This window comes from Botryllus schlosseri, chromosome 2, assembly GCF_051294905.1.
Source record: "Botryllus schlosseri isolate E-star chromosome 2, Bs_hap1, whole genome shotgun sequence".
NCBI classification, from domain to species: domain Eukaryota; kingdom Metazoa; phylum Chordata; class Ascidiacea; order Stolidobranchia; family Styelidae; genus Botryllus; species Botryllus schlosseri.
This window is the reverse complement of record NC_137237.1, coordinates 36,947,548-36,964,721: the sequence shown is the minus strand read 5'-3', so window position 1 is coordinate 36,964,721 and position 17,174 is coordinate 36,947,548. Positions and strand designations below refer to the sequence as shown.

The 17,174-nt window shown below is 39.7% G+C and overlaps 1 protein-coding gene across 1 annotated transcript in view; it reads left to right on the top strand.

The window, feature by feature from the left end:
• Nucleotides 1-16,499, top strand: part of LOC145434543 (DBH-like monooxygenase protein 1) — a 35,269-nt gene extending 18,770 nt beyond the window's left edge. The window contains exons 12-21 of the mRNA XM_080311891.1: nucleotides 26-153; nucleotides 2,470-2,544; nucleotides 2,613-2,817; nucleotides 5,209-5,372; nucleotides 7,175-7,269; nucleotides 9,766-9,922; nucleotides 9,985-10,078; nucleotides 11,780-11,919; nucleotides 12,730-12,825; nucleotides 16,240-16,499. Coding sequence (XP_080168017.1) covers nucleotides 26-153; nucleotides 2,470-2,544; nucleotides 2,613-2,817; nucleotides 5,209-5,372; nucleotides 7,175-7,269; nucleotides 9,766-9,922; nucleotides 9,985-10,078; nucleotides 11,780-11,919; nucleotides 12,730-12,825; nucleotides 16,240-16,431 — 1,346 coding nt within the window. The 3' untranslated portion in view covers nucleotides 16,432-16,499. The remainder of the gene's footprint in view (nucleotides 1-25; nucleotides 154-2,469; nucleotides 2,545-2,612; nucleotides 2,818-5,208; nucleotides 5,373-7,174; nucleotides 7,270-9,765; nucleotides 9,923-9,984; nucleotides 10,079-11,779; nucleotides 11,920-12,729; nucleotides 12,826-16,239) is intronic.
• Nucleotides 16,500-17,174: the final 675 nt, after the last annotated feature.

Below are 17,174 nucleotides of genomic sequence, written 5' to 3'. Positions count from 1 at the left end.
ACCTCATCCTTACAATATAATTCAGGGAAAATTCGACAGGAATCGTATACGGACGTCGGTCCTGATGAATTTTTTGTTCCCGCAACCGAAACATACTATTTGTGCAAGTTCATCAAAGTCGCAGAAGCTAATGAAACAATTTATATTACTGAAGTAAGTATCCGTCAGCACTATCTAGCCTGAATATCCTAACTAACACAGTAAACACACGTGGGACGGATAATGTGAAGTCCGCGGGAATGACGAACAGGACGCTAAGTTATATTCAATTTAGGATCTAAGTGTTTGTTGTGGCGATATCGACAAGATTCACACTCTATATTACATAGTACAAGAAATATAGTTGATGCGTGTCTAAACACGGGATAGTCAGATACACAAACCTCAAGAGAGTTGTTGTTGTTGTTTGAGGTGCTCATGGGTTTTTTCAACTATTCTGGTCATTTACACCAGGCCCATATCCTTGCTTTTTATTCTGTAGCTGCCGACTTGTAGCACGGCTCACTTCTAGGCTTTCATAAGACACCGCCTACACGGATGAGATGGCGAGACTTTATCTCTCGACGTGTACATTATTGACTGGTTCTTGCTGCAGGTAATGTTGACGTAACAAGGAGCGTAGGAAGCATTGCAAATATGATATCGAATCAGTTACATCAGAGGTAGCCAAAGAGGTTCAGAAACCTGTTCAAATAGAAGTATAAGTATCGAAACTAAAATACACTCAAGAACGAGTAGGAGAAGTCATTTTAAATACATCCTAAAACCACTTCAAGTAAAAGTAGAAGTAGCGACGCTAAAATCTACTAAAGTTAGCAAGTAAATAAGTAGTTATGAGAAGCAGTCGTAAATACGTTCTCACGAGGTGTCAAAAGGCGGGAACTGAGCCCTTCGGATGATACAATGAGCTGAGTTCGTGCTGCTCAGTACAAAGTTTCTACACATAAGAATTAAGCCGCATCGTGGGATGCACATGACAGTTTTGCTTGGAAAAGGGGCTCATACTTTTATATACTCCGGAGCTCCATTTCAGCTAATGTCGTATTAAGAGGCCCGTTGAGGCAAAAAGCAATACCAAGTTGTATCAGAATGGGGCATTACCGATTTGCGCGATGATTGTTACGTGAAACAACAATATGGTATCTCGTGAAATCCCATTTACATTGAGTTTTACTACGTAATTTTAAACTTCTACGTGCATGTTCTCCTGACAAAAGAACTCAGATTAATTGCAATACCTCTCTGTAACTACCGTGCATAAAGAGAATTAAAAATACAATATTTAAAAAGAGGAAATACATTTCATGTATTTTGTCCATACAGTTTCAACGGTGATTGACGCTAAAAAGTCTAACGCTAAAAAGTCGAGTACCACTTTTTTCTATTTAAACACTCGCTGTGCACTGTGCAACTAGAATGCTAGATGACGATTACATAGTTTCAAATATTGTTATGAGCCATATTGACTGCGATGATACATGTCGTATGGACGACAATACAGTTTGAAAAGAACCTTCTACCTAAATAATACTGACTAACACTTTGTGAAAACATTCATTGTCACTTGATATTCATTTCGCGTGAAGCACAACGAAAATCATGAGCTTTCCTTAACTTTTGTGATAATTAAATTATTATTGTTGCTACTCCGCGAAAAAAGTCCCTAAATTTCTCCGTCTCATTTTCTCTCTCGCTCATTGGAAGAATATAATAATACTTCTACTTCACACACTTTAAATAGCGAAAAGTAAGTAAGTAAATCATAAACTATTGTATAGTAAAAGAAGAAGCGGAAAAAATAGTTATATTGAGTAAGTACTAGAAGTAGAGGATAACTACTTGAGTACTTCAAAAAAGTAGAAGTAATTCGTGTCTGGCCACTTCTGGTTACGTCGCGCAGGGTGATGCGGAAATTCATTGATTGGTTTCAAATTGTTGTTACAGCTGTTCAGTAGCGACCAATGTTGTAATGCTGCAAGTGGTTGTAAAAAGTTAGCAATACTGTGATTTTGCTGTGAGAAAATCATATCGGATATACTAAATGTGAATCTTTCGATTTTATTTCATTGTACCAACTGCTCATGTAATTCTATACTGGCAAGATGCCGTTCAAAAGTTTGTGTGTGTGCCTTGGAGTCGACCTTTATCAAAATTCGCCAATCTTGTTGGTTCCAGCCAACAGAAAGAGTTCGTGTATCATGCAAAATAGCCCTTTGGGCCTAAGCGATCTCTTTGCCGATGACGTCATACTTAGCGATACTTTGGTAGATATGCAAGGTCCTGCCCAATTCTTTACCGTTGTTGATGATTAGCTCTGACGAGTGTCGGTCTAAAATAGGTGTGTTCATTGCAATATGAATATTCAATGGTGTATTGAGGTTTTTTGCCTTCAAGAAACTCTTCAAAGTTGATCGAATGCGGTAGTTACACTACATGTCAAAATAGACAATAGCCATGATCGTGTTACAGATCCGGCCACTGTTGCAGAAGGGAAATGAAAAGAATGTACACCACGCCACTATATATCTATGCGATGTAGATGTGGTGAGTAAATGCAACTCTACCGCAGTGCGATGTATCACTCCTTATGCTCTTACCTTTGTCATCTACAGACAGAGGAGCAACTAGAGATCGACTACAAGTGCTACGAACAGGTTCACCCATTCAGCGTGGGGTGTAACAAAGTGCTAGGAGGGTGGGCCGTAGGTTCAAGCGGTATTCGATTTCCGGAAAACAGTGGATTCCCTCTCGGTGGAGCCACCAGCCACCCTCAATATGTCATGATTGAGATGCACTATGATAACCCCGAAAAACGAGGTAATCCATTCCCGCAATGCCAACGATCTAGAGCAGGGGTTCCCAACCTTTTTGTCATCATTCCCCACTTCAGATTTATTCCGAGTCTTCATTCCACTCTATCCAAAACACTTATATACTCTTTAAAATAGGGCCACCATATTTTGACATCCTAAAAAGAGGACACTTTTTATCAACTCTGAAAGCTCCAAGAAAACTGGTGATTTTGAAAACTTTTCGACTGATAGCATTGTGTTGACTAAAAAAAGGTTATCACTTTGACTCGCCTACCGATGTTTTACAAATCTCCGATGTTCGCCGCGTTGGAGTCGCATGTTTCGTGGCAATTATATCCTTCTCAGATAAAAAGAGGACAAACTCCCCAAAAAAGATATTTAGGCGTCCACTGAGGACACCTTCAATTTATCATTTTTGGTACATACATTCCAGAGCAGTTAACTGGTAATGGCAATCGCCCATGTGCCTCCACAAATATGAAGACTATCCTGTATATAATGTTTAACAATGCGTCTATTCCCCACCAGAAATTGAATTCCCCACCAGTGTGGAATTCTCCACCGGCTGGGAACCACTAATCTAGAGTCTGAAGAATATCGAATTGGACGAGCTGATACCGATAAAACAAATAACTGATAACCCCGGTATATACAGCCGATATTTTAAAATATCGCAGGCATATTTCAAAAGATTCAGATTAGGCTACTCAAGTAGGTTTGGCGTAGTTGCGCTAATTACAAAAATTGGTTATGATTTCAAAACTGTTTATACTTCACCTCAACAATTTTCAGTTTTTATGCTAAACCAGGTCAAGTATATTCACTTATAAATATTTTGGAAATTACTACTTTTACTTATGCTTGTACTTCAGTCGAAATGTACGGCGTGACCAGCGATAACTACGTTGACCTCTTCTGCGTGAAAGTTATGGAATAATAGATCAATTTTCCAGTCTAGCTGTGGCAGTCTAATAACATATACCGCTATTTCGTGCAAAGTGTGATATCGACTCGGTAGTATCGACGATCCGATAACAATCTGCTGGACTCGACAACTAACATAACGCGTTTCAATGTCGAGAGCAGATTCGTAATTGTATTCGAAGCTGCGTCAAGTCATGAGACATAATAAGAGTAGCATTTAAATGTGTGCTATTTCCCAATCCACATCCACGCATGTGTTAATATACATCGGAATCCAAGAGAACATTTATCATCATAAAGATTTGCTGAATGAGAAATATTAGTGAATAGAGAATGCAGTGGAAAATGCTTATTGAACAGGTCGAGGCTGGGTAATATTCTATCTTACCTAGAAACCTATCTTCGTCACCCAAGGGAGCTGGTTCACCCTTTGCGCGTTCGATGATCCCTGCGTATACGAACCTCTGCACACTGCGTCATACTTTGACCTAAACAACATAATTTTACTTGTGTATGGCACATTCTATGAATGGAACAGTCATGATTCAGTCGGCTGAGGAGTTGGTGTTTGAATTCGGAAAATTTGTGGCCACGTTGTGGTCCGAGCCCGAGTCGCACTTTTGGTGTGGTCGGAGTTGGAATCAGTTTCCAGATTTCTATCATTTTCTTTCTTATTACGAATTTTAGGAGCGAAGTGGCGTAGATATTAGTGCGACCACCCTGCCCTTATTAAAGCAGCTGTAATCCTGGTAAATCAACTTTTAGTAACATGTAGCGCAGCCAATTGGTAAAACATTGAAAAATGGAGAAAATGAGAAATTCATAAACCATGACCTCGTTCAATTCCACTAGAAGTATGTTTTCATACTATCCTTCCGCGTTTGTTTCAAATTGTACAGCTCAACATGGGGTAAACTTAGTCATACTTGGCACTTTAGGAGAATTAATTTTACCGCCACACCTTTATTTTCATTTACAAATTATAGTAGCGACTACCAAGTCTTGTCAAGGCTACTTGAAGTTAACATAGAAAATGAAGTTTAGAAAGAACACAAGTATTTGTCAGTAGTAATTAATAATTAAGTTTTCAAAAACATAGGCACGTTATCATGACACAGTGCTTAATTCACTTGGTATTAATTACAATCTCCGTCGTAAACGTCATGATGACAAACCCTAAAACTATTTCTACTGCACAAAACATAAAGTAGAAAAGTAATTAGTTTTTAACAACAAATCGAAGTAGACGCAGAAGCAACCCAAAACATACCCATTTGATTAAGCAGTTGAAAGTATTAATAAACTCGATTATTCCAAAATAGAAGAGGTAATTCTTTTCCGCATCCGGTTACATGTCAATATTCTGGTTTGCCAAGGGGTATATACTACTGGTGATGACTATATAATAATTGGGTCCCCTTAGCAAGAAATGACTTTACCGAACATGTTTGTGGAATTATATTCTCTTTAGAGTTCCGTGACAGCTCTGGCTTGCGCCTTTCATTCGTTCGAGAACCTCCGCAATTTTTGTCATCGTTATTCGATGTTTCGCAAACGATATCTACGATATGGATCCCTCCCGGAGCAACCAGGTACAGGGTTGGAGGATATTGCCGGGATGAGTGTTTGAGTAAGGTGAATGGGGATATATATATATATGGGATAGTATATTAATTTCTAAGAAAAGTATGTTTATCGAACAGTAAGTGGCGGGCGCAAAATATGAGTTACGAAATCCACCTAATTTTACCATTCTGGTTCATTCACGACATATTTTCCAGTTTATGTCTGTGTAGTAGGGTTGTCCATAATTTGGAAAATGTCAAAAAAGATGCGTATCCATGTCTCGTTCTGTAGATTATTGATAAAAAACGTCAATGAACCTGCAATAAGCTCATAGAAAAGTCGTTAACATTTGTCTAAATGCGTTTGAAAGTTGCTGACGTAGAGTGGGCGTGTTAGCGACCATAGAACGGCGAATAGACTAGTAATCACGAAATCACGTCTCTTGATTGGATAATCAGCTATGCTTGAATGATCACTACCACAGCGGCTTGCTGATTATGTGCTTCTACTAGTTCAAGACGTTCGCTAACGGCAATGATTCTGTAAGCGCATTATTGTAGCCTTCGTCGATGATTTGATAATAAAATGAGACATCTGGTCATTGAATGTTTTAATGTTAAGACTAGGCACTGATAGATTTAGCGCAACAATAGCCTCTTGCAGGCATGACAGAGGTGAAACAGCGAATGATTGTGAACTTATAGAGCTAAGTATATGGATCCCGGAAATATATATCTGATATGCTTGAGATTGCGCCAAGTGGTCCTGCTTTTCTGGGTGCAGGTAAGGCATATTAGACATCGCCAAACTGGTGCAGCATACCATGTGAGATTCCTGTATGCTCAGAAGATATGTGGGCCGACCAGGTAGCTTACATTGGATTTATGAAGAAGAGTAACTACCACACCGCTTCAATACATCCTTTTTATGTCCATCTGGTTTGATTCAAGCATTAGTCGTGATGCAGCCGGTAATGATCTAAGATTCATCAAGGACATGCTAGGCAATGCAAGCAAACTGTCTTTTTGCTGGTCCTACCGGCATAGCTGTGATCGTCTTTAGACCTCATGTGCGACATCATTGAGGACTTTAAAAGCACTTGCGGGTATGATTCATTATGCTGCAGTAATCTGACAAGTGTCAAGCATAAATGAGAGATTCATCCAGCCCTTAGAGCATTCAAGACTTCAATTATATACCACGACAACAGCCTAATAAGATCAGACAAAGTAGTGTCAGTGTTAAGTTTTATATTTGTATTCAATGATGGTGCATCCCCTCTGAAACTAGAAATTCGTTTGCCACTTGCATAAGCGCCTTTCCAATATTTTTCCGCTTTCCATGAATGAAATCAAGGCATACGGGCCACAACGGTTACCTTCACAATAAGCCACCCAGTCATGTATTTAAAGCGATTGTGAAGCAGCTGTTCTTTGTTCATCATGTATTTCGTAACTCAGCATGTTCTGAATTAATCCTAAATCATTATTTGCGGACCAATCTACAATGCGCTTTCAGAATCAACGTCGTTAGCCGACTCCTTGACCAGCAGATCAACGTCGTGATCATTGAAGCATAACAGATTAGCCAATCAAACGCCGTGATTTCGTGATTACAAGTCTGCTTGCCGTTCTATGGTCGCTGACACGCCTGCTCTACGGCAGCTACTTTCAAACGCATTTAGACAAATGTTAACGATGTTCCTGTGAGCTAATTGCAGGTCCATTGACGTTTTTTAACTATAACCCGTAGAATGAGACATGGATACGCATAAATTTTGAGATTTTCCAAATTATGGACAACCCTACTGTGTAGTTTACGGTGTTAGCGGCAGGCTACGTTACTTTCAAACGCTGAAATTTATTTTCCAGGGAATGGAAAAGTCTGGCCTAGACGAGGTAAAAGTCTTCGGAGTATTTTTCCATTCGCATCTCGCCGGACGAGCCATGAGGCTACGCCATTACAGGTAATGCAGGCTAGTATAATTTTCTCGTCGTATTCATGATGTTATCAAACAGACGCGGTAACAATAGTTAATCGCAGAGTTGGTCAATATCGAAGTACTTCGACTTTTTGGAAGCTTTACATAATTACGTGCGCCCCCTACTCAAGTGGGTGTGTTACTTTCACTTCAACTAGCACAGTCAGTCCGTGAAGCAAGATTCATTTTTATGCGATTGAATTTGTAAAGCAATTTTTTTCAAGTTGCTCATAACTTTTACTGATGAAATTATCGTAACAACTTTGCGAAAAAAAGATTGCATCACGTTGTGCGAATTTTATAAAATTGCAGCTATTTGTAGTGTATCTATAACGGTTTTTACATGGCCACGTATCATTAGATTTGCATAGTATATCACGTCCAATTTAATACTGAAAGTATGCGACGAGTCAACGAAAATCACTTTTTTAAGCTAATTACATGAGTACTTTCACATCTTTCATTTTTTACTCTACTTGAAGGAAATGAGGTACTTTAAAAGTAATTTAGTAACAATGTGCAACTATTTCGGGATCGACGGACAATTAACAATAATAAGTTTTTACTATTTTGGTGTCAAATCAGGCTGTCGTATAAACCTTGGGGTATGGACTCAGATATATAGGGTTAACGACCGTGAGACCATATCAGATTCGCGATGAAGTAAGTATACTAACAATTTTCTTTCGTTACTCTAAATCAAGGGTGGGCAAACTTTTTAGCTATCGGGCCGCATTCAACATTTTAATCCATTTGCGTGCCACACGATATAAAATTGTGATGAAAGCCAAAATTCGATATTGTTAGATTATATTATGGTGACCGACGACGTGGAAATAATATTAATGTATTTGTAAATTTAAAGCAAACCAAACATTGATTTCATGATAACGTAAACGTGTCAGAAATATTGACGAGAATTTATAAGCTGGTCGTTCTCGAGTTGTTGAAATCAGGGTCGAAAGTCTGTTGTCCCTATTCTTGGAACGGGATGTAAATGAGGGCGGAGATAATAAAGCTAGCTTATCCGCGAGAATGCTAATCATGTAATTAAAAACTGTTAATCGGGACGCATTTTTGGCGGAGATCATAAAGTTAGCTGATCCGAAGAAGGCTCATCGTGTGATTAAATACCGCTGATCGAGACGCATACAGTTGGAAAAGGTTACGCGCGATGATTAGTCGAGGTTTCTCGAGTTTCCAATCAAATGGTGTAAACTGTGGCATCATAATGCGAAAACGCGTTATTGGCTGTCAGTTGTCAATTTGTTGAATGAGACAGCAGCCTTCTCATAACGATACTGTCACTGTAATGGGTAAAATTATCATCATTGCGAAATGAAAGTCACGTCCAATTAGTACGGTACAGCTAAGAAACGGATTATAGAATATTGATAATAGCTCTGCAATGGTAGGTACATAATTCGTTGATTGTTTAGCGAAGCCATTACATGGGAAATAATCGGCATGGTCATCATCAGAAATATTTGCGCGTAGGAATGGTACGCAGTGGACGCAGAGTTCGTAGTGTACGCAGTTTTTATAGATACCTATAGTTTTCTGTAGTTTGTTATAGTTTGTTAAATCATGACATCAAAACTAGCTTTATGCGCAGCGATCAACCGATTTCCGTAATCCTGGGGTGATAAATCCTGATGAACGCGATAATAGACTTCATTGCCAATCATAACTTCATTATCTTCGCCCTTAGAGTCAGTAAGCCGCGATCACATTTTGTGATGTTTAGTAATTGAAAACTTTCGAAATTCATGGGCCTCGAGGTCGGGCCATCGCGCCATCAATGAAATAGAAAATACTATGGTAATTTTACGTTTCTTGAGGCTTTCACGGCTTGCACAAAACGGTGTTGCGGGCCGCATGCGGACCGCGGGCCGTAGTTTGCCCTCTATTGCTTTAAATCATCAGACATTTATTATGTTGAAAGTGGGCACACTGTAATGCTTCTTAGCATAGCGCACGTGAAGCAAATGAAAGCAATGATGAGATCTTGAGATCGGAATGACTATAATTAGCGCTGATTTTCTAAGTGTTCAGAACAACGGCAAAAATGATTAGTGTCAATATATTTTGAACTTTATTATAGAGTAATTCCTTCCATATTCAACACCGATGCTTGATTTGGTTTTATATTAATTTCATAAACAGTCAATGCCTAGAAAGGTGCGCCGTTTTGGAGCAAGAACGTACTATGCCCAAACGGCCTCTACCGTCCCCTTTAAATCTAAAAACCTACCATTTTCGTCAGTAGTAAGTATAGGAAGAAGTCCCAACTCACTACCTTCTAGTCACCAGTGTGACGAGTCACATTACGATACTGAACATTTTGTCTTATGTCAAGTCAACTGATTCGGTCTTTGGTGTGACTCGAACACTGGTCAGTGGTCAGTGGTCAGTGGTCATTAGCGCAGAGGCTAAGAAACACTGATGTAAAGCCATGTTTTGTCTTCTACAACTAATCAGGAACGGCACCGAATTGCAAGCTATGGCAAGAGATGAATACTATGATTTCAACTATCAGGAAGCGTTGTACTTTGAGGAACCAAAAATATTGAAAGCGGGAGATTCATTGACGCTGGAATGCGACTATGCAACGGAGGATAGAGATAAAATCACGCCGGTTCCGATCAAGTTGTTGCATGTCATTGTAGGTGTAGTTATTTGAAATAAGATATATTTCAGGGAGGTTTACCCACAACAAGTGAGATGTGCCTTGCTTTCGTCATGCACTACCCGCCTCTTGACATGAGCATTTGCGCTTCAAGAGCTAAAATTGGTGAGAAAACGATTCACGGTGATATTGCAAGATTTATCCTAATAGATATGCGTATTTGGCAATTACCAAGAGAATACAATCGACTGTTATCATAGTATCATCAACTTCGTTCCTCATCTGTATGAAGTGAGTCCCCTGTGCCCTCCGTATTTCATTTTTAATAAGATCCCTGTTACTTGGACACTGTGGTCAGTGAGTCAGTTGGTGTAGAGGACGTATGCCCTTTCTTGATTTGTACACAAGTTTCGTTTTGATTAGAGTGAGGACTTGAGTATTCGACCTGCGACGAATTCCTATTTTTGAAGCTACTTGCCTGAGTATATTTTGCTGACTTTCCGTATTATAGTTCTACTTGAAGTAGTTTTAACATGGTCAACGAATTACTAGTTCTTATACTTGTACTTCAGTAGAAGTTTAGTGCTAAAGTTTACTCACTACAGCTGACTACTTTGATCACGTATGCTTGAAAAACGTCATGTACGCCAGGGGTCTCAAACATGCGGCCTGCGAAAACATTTTGTGCGGCCAGTGACGTCATTTTCGATTTTAAAGTATTCGACAATATATTCAATTATGACATATCTTTTTTAAATTCGAGAACCTAATGTTCACTCTAAAACTACTCCAAAAACCTGAAATTTCATCAACCTTCACTATCACATCCCTTGCAAAAGCTACCATGCGGTGGAAGATAAGCTTTGTGTAACATTTCTAATTTATGATTATAAAATATGACCCGTTGATGATTCGAGACTGACAGTTGTGATTTGGACATGGGCGCGACCGTTCGTACCATTACTCGAATTCAGACTGACTGGGTGATAAAATGAAAATGACTGGACGCACCATACTATCAAACTGCCATTTTACAAACCAAGAAAAAATGGAACATTTTCTGGGCTAATTTATTCAACCGAAAAATATTCTTCGCGCTACGCGCAGTTTATGTGACTAAATTTTTTAATTTTAATATAAGTGCTATCAGAAATTGCGTTGAATATGGACAAGGGGTACGAGAAAAGTTATTGAAAGCGTAAGGGGTATGATTGCAAAAAATACTGTCCAATCGAAGGCAAATCTAACGCTGATTTAATTCGACTTTGGCAATGACATTAACAATAGCCTACTTATCAGAACTATACCATAAATCCTGAGTAGACTATACACCGCTCATATGCTCTGATATCAGATCAATTGTGGCTAAAATTAAAATATTCGACCTATAATTGTGGCACGTCACATATCCGCAAGCTGCAATATTATGCCGCGACAGCTTTTCAGATGTCAAGATGCATTGGTTCACTCGCATGGTGTCTATAACTCACTATTTTTTACAAATTATGCCCAGCACAAAAATAATTTTATTCAAATATTTGAAAATGTGATTTTTTTTCGTGCCAAGCATGAATAGTACAACAGTAAAATACATTTTCACGATATTTTTGGTATGCCAGTCTGCACGGTCCGGCCAAATAAGGCCTACATGGAAATGATACATCGAATACCCCTATTATTATTATTGCTGCGGCCCGCGGCGTCACCAAAAACTAGGAAATTGGCCCGCGAGCACATTTAAGTCTGAGATCCATGATTTACACGGATCGAAGAGCGATCAAGAGTATGACATTGTAGGTGTAAATGTTGCTACTTAGCTACTGCCCTTTATGTCAAGTTACCAATTTCAAACCCAAATTGTACCAGACGACCCGAAGACGGTCTTCGAACTTGCCGCGGGATTGGGTATTACCGTCAATGCGACCGAGCTTACAAATGTGTACAGCGAGATGAGAGTGAACTATTGGAATGAAATGGAAATATTTGCGAGAAAAATTCTCAGCGGTGTAAGTATAGCATGGATCTTGTGCTTACGGTATTACATGAGTATGCGTCATTGTTATTGGGATTGTTGGGTGTTTCGATGGACAGGTTTACGTATTTAATTTACTTGAGGGTACAAATAAAGATCCAGGGAAAAATATTTTATTGGTCAAAATGTTTGGGAGGGAGGGGTCTATACAGCAAATAATTCTTCACCGACGCTTGCATGACGCTAAGCATAACGCTTACATTTATTATTCTACTGACCCTATCGCAAATATTTACATCGGCCGCCGATTGTATCATTACATGTAACAAGCATATATTGGTTGGAAAACTTTTTCAATCGCTGCCGTATAGCATAGGAAGCAAATCCTACGGTGAAAATATCGTTGTCCACTGGGCACAAGGCCTGCAATGGCGACAGGCGCCACTTAAAACTCCATATTATTAATTATTTTAATAATAGTAATCCAACAAATACTTCGCTTATTAGTTAATGCGACATTGATATGGCAAGAAGTGTTCCCAGAGTTTCCGAATTGTTAAATCTGTTTTCTAGGGAAGTGTGGATTGCATGAGTGCTGAGACCCGGAAGAAATTATGCGAAGTACTATGCAACCGAATGCCTTCAATATCTAAATTATAATACGTAGCCAAAGCCCTATCGTCTTTGACTATATAAATACAGATAAACTTGTAATCTCAAAGCCAATTTGTCATACGAATTCCTCGACACTTTACACTTAAACCCCTACCACACGCATCAATGTCTTGAGAATACAATGATTCACGAAGTATTGTAACGTGTGTTCTTGTTTCCATTTCATCAGGTTGTCTGGACGGATGAAAAGAGAAAATTTGCGCAAGACTTCACGGACAACATGACACTTTACACTTCTTGCATTGACAAAAGAGATTATATGGAGGTATATGTAACTGCGTTTTTATCTTATAAGTTAGTTAGCCCCATAGGGCGTTTTGTGACGCATATGCCAAACGGTTCCCAACATTTGATCACCGGTCAAAATGAAAAGCGACACATGAGTATATGATCTATTGCTACAAATCTAGTTTGTTTGTGGTATTCATGTTGTTTGTCGATTACTATCGTCATTTACACCAGGCCGATATTCCTTACTTGTGATTCCGTATCTGCCGACTTGTAGAATACCACTGCCCACTTCTAGGCTCTTTGTGAGACACCTCTTTGGCGGATGAGAGGGCGAGGAGGATCCATTGCTACAAATCGAACTCAAATTCATCCCAAATCCCGAAATTACCCCTCACTCCTAACCTAACGGAACACAAAATCATGTCCTAACGGTACTTTAGCCCAATACTTCAATCCACATTCTCTAATGTCGCATGCTACTATGCAAAGAAACCGCGAAAAAAAAATCCAAAGGTTAACGGGCCACGGGGTGTTTTTACTTGTGCCATCTTTGGGGCTATAGGTGTGCAGAATTTTTATTTACAGTAAACGGTACTAGTCCACAGCAACTTATTCGTTATCAAGGAGAAGCAATCACCCAAGTATTTTTACCATGACGCCCATACCACGACGCCACTGTTTCCCACCGTCATTTCCGGAAAATTTTTCGGAAATTGGAAAGATGTGCATCATTTACCTGTGTGTACACTGTACAGTTGACCACCATCTCCGACTTTCATGTAGTTGCAGCTTTGCTATGGATTTTTTTCCACCCGTAGCGTTGATTTATTATCAATAAATGACTTGGCTTGACCGCGAATGGTGCGATGACCATGTATACCAGGGGTGGGAAAGTATTTTCCCCTATGGGCAGGCCGTGTTATTTTTGGCATTTCAGGAGCCAGATGCCAAAACTGCCAAAAATAAAAATTTAAAAATGCCAAAAATAAGCAATTTTTGGCATATGCCAAAAATAACACGGCCTGCCAAATAGTGTGTTTCGTTCATGGTGTTGTGTTAACAGGACCGCGTTACAAGCGAGAATAGCGTTTGTGAAAGGCAGGTTTCATAATCTGGGTCCAGCCCACCCATTAGGGGTTAAAGCATGGTGTCCAAAATGGTGTGGGCACAGCGTGATTGAACGGCTGACTGCATTTGGTTTACGTCATACTTTCCATTTGTCCAAAGGCAATTTTTCGACCATTTTTGACCGGCTTGTCAAGCACTAAATTTGATAAAACGGGTATCAATGAGAAGCTGCCGCAGTACTGATTATTAAAATATAAATTATATTCTGCTCATGGAGCTGAAACCCCCAAAATCAACCACGATTTTTGCATTGTGATCGAGTTGAACATTGTGACGCAACAAACTGTCTGGCAATTTCTGAGCTGCATAGTTTCGTTTTGCCAGAGTCTTGTTGCGTCAATGTTTTTATACAAGCTAACCTTCCCAGGACTCGTCCATGCGAGTTGGTAATTTTAAAGCCACCTGAAGTGAGAAAAGTCCTCCGAAAATATATCGGCAGACTGAAGGAGAAATGATAGTCGGGCTACTAAATAGAATGTGTTGAGAGACAACACAGGAAACTCCTGGAAAAGGATCGGGAAGAAAATTCATTCCGCGATGAGATCGATGGCACTGGCGAAGTGATGTCTTTTCATGATGCATGGAAGCCGGTTCGGCCCTCCAACGATTCTGAAGCTCTGAAAACCTTTTGTGGATGACTGGCAACCTTCTTTCCCTCAACGGCTACTGTTGAAGCCGATACTCCCCAGATTCGCTGGACGAGAAATGAATTTAGGAGAAACTTAGCTGACCTGAATTTGGAAGCACTGTTACAGTGCAAACGATTTAAATAATCTGATTGTTAGAGCTGTTGAGCGTGTTTGTTAGGCTTTTCTTTCTTTTTTTTTTTGCTTATTGGCACCGAGTCCGATCGATACTGCACATTTTGTGGTTTCGTTTGGTATTATTAACCTATGAAATCGTTAGGTTCTTTCTTCTTCTTATTGTGTGTTGGCACTGATTATACGTGGATGCTGCACATTTTGTGGTGTCTTTTGACAAACTAGCCCAAATAAAGCGTTGTTGTGACTAATTCGAGGCTGAAACTATCTATTTAGAGGACGATGCCAAAACTGCCAAAAATAAAAATGGAAAAATGCCAAAAATAAGTTATTTTTGGCAGTTTTGGCATATGCCAAAAATAACACGGTCTGCCTATGGGCCAAATCAAAATCTGAGAATTAGTTGGCCGAGTCGAATTCTTTAACTGTATTCTGCGACGTATTAATTTTATTTCTATTTTGAAAGCACTGAATTACATTGTTGATGCATTTCATTGTCAATACGGTGACGGTAATTAACACTATTCGTCGTCATAATTCAACATTGGTGAATCTGATTCATTTTAACTCTGTCTAATCCGCAGGCACGTTCAATTCATCTATTGAAACATTAAAATTCATTCAGGATACTACAAAGCTTGTCGTCTTGGTCGCTGCCTCCCGAGCAGTATGCAGATTGGTGAAATAGTATTTTTGCGGTTGGTGGAAACTAACAGTGCTTCCGAAGTTTGCCCTCGCTTAGCCGAGTGTCAGTCTACGAGTTTTTTCCTTAATACCTACTTAAATTATTCTCAACGATGGCATGTTCGCCACAAACTAATGATGACTGGTAATCAATAGACTTGTTTTACGAATTAGAGATTTGGAAACGTATCACGTAGCAATTTGAAGCATCGCGCGTGTAAATGTGACAATGGCAATAAGGAAGGTTTGAACTTACCTAAACGGGAACAGTGACTTCTAGTGACATTAATAGTTACACTTTGTAACATTGGCTTTTTTCGAATCTGGATTACTCTTACGACGTACGTAGGCTAAGTAATCACAGCACATAAATAAACAGGCTTCATAGTGAACAAATGTCCGGTTCAGTTTAAACAGCCTAGGTTGTACAATCCAAGGATTAACATTGACAACAAGTTGTTCGGAATTCGTTCGCGGGCCGCTCTAAATGGCGTCGCGGGCCGTATATGGCTCGTGGGCCGCACGTTGCCCAGGTCTGATCTATACATTAGTACGTTTGCTGTTGGAGCGTATAAAGTCTCCAGCTCTCTCTCCATCGCCTATTTGTCAATTTTACTCACAATGAATAGGTAACATAATCTTCCATGTTATATCCAGGTTACCCGTAGCCCTTGAGTCGCATTTCACAACTGAAAGAAATTAGGATTATGTTGATAACGAAATTCGACAGAATGAATAACGTCATGGAAACCGATGCTAAGCCACAACGACCAAACTTTCAATATACAAGCATGCCTTGCCATCATGATATTATTGATATGCGTGTTAATATTTCATGCCTATCGTTTTCAATGAATATGTGTGCTTAATTCCAGAATTTCTTCACTGAATTTGTGGTTCCACGAGGAGATGATTACGTAGAAAAGCAACCGGTCTGTTTAGCGACAGAAGAAGGATCTGGCCAGCACTCCGACAGTACCGGTGACATTATGTCGAGTGTTGCCGGAGTGACAGCCATGCTAATATTGATATTGGGTGTTCTGAAGGTTGTGTCTCGGAAATCGTGATATTCTAAGTAGTTCATATGAGAAAGATTATATTTGAATGGGACGTTAAATAAAGAACATTCTAACAATCCTTGCAGCTGGCATCTGTGTCTGTGTGGGTGTAGTTTTACTGAAGACCGTCGACTAGAGCAGTGGTTCTCAACCTTTTCAAAACATACTTGGCGGACCGGTGGACTTTCAAAAATTGAAATCACCCCCAAAGTATAAAGTATGCAAATGTATCGTGCTAGAAAGTGATATTCATAAGGTTTTGATCGTAATTAATAATGTTCATGATGGCATCCATGTGATTTAACGGTGGTGAGTCTGCTGAGTCGAGGTAACATTGCCTAGCCCAAATAAACGTGCTATCGCCGAGAGTCGGGTAGGGTCTTTCGCGCCGAAAGTCGTGGATTTAACTTACCACGCCAACTCGAATAATATTCTTCTCCTCACAATGTCGAGAGAAGAAACGTTTGGGAGGCGAACCAAGCACTTTGTTGTGCTACCTTGCTCATTGACCAATACCATCATCTCGGACGCTGACCCCCTCGGACCCCCTTCAATAGGGGGTTAGGGGTGTTTTCAAAGTTAAAACTTTTTTTGCAACCTGCATTTCGTTTGTATCGTTTGTTTTGGCATTTACAAGCGCCAAGACCTTGTATCACGTCACAACAAACTGTTTACAAGCTATTTTACTGTAGTTCCACGTGCCAACAGTATATACTCACACGCTCAGCGCGACCGAAAAGCTTAGGAATTGC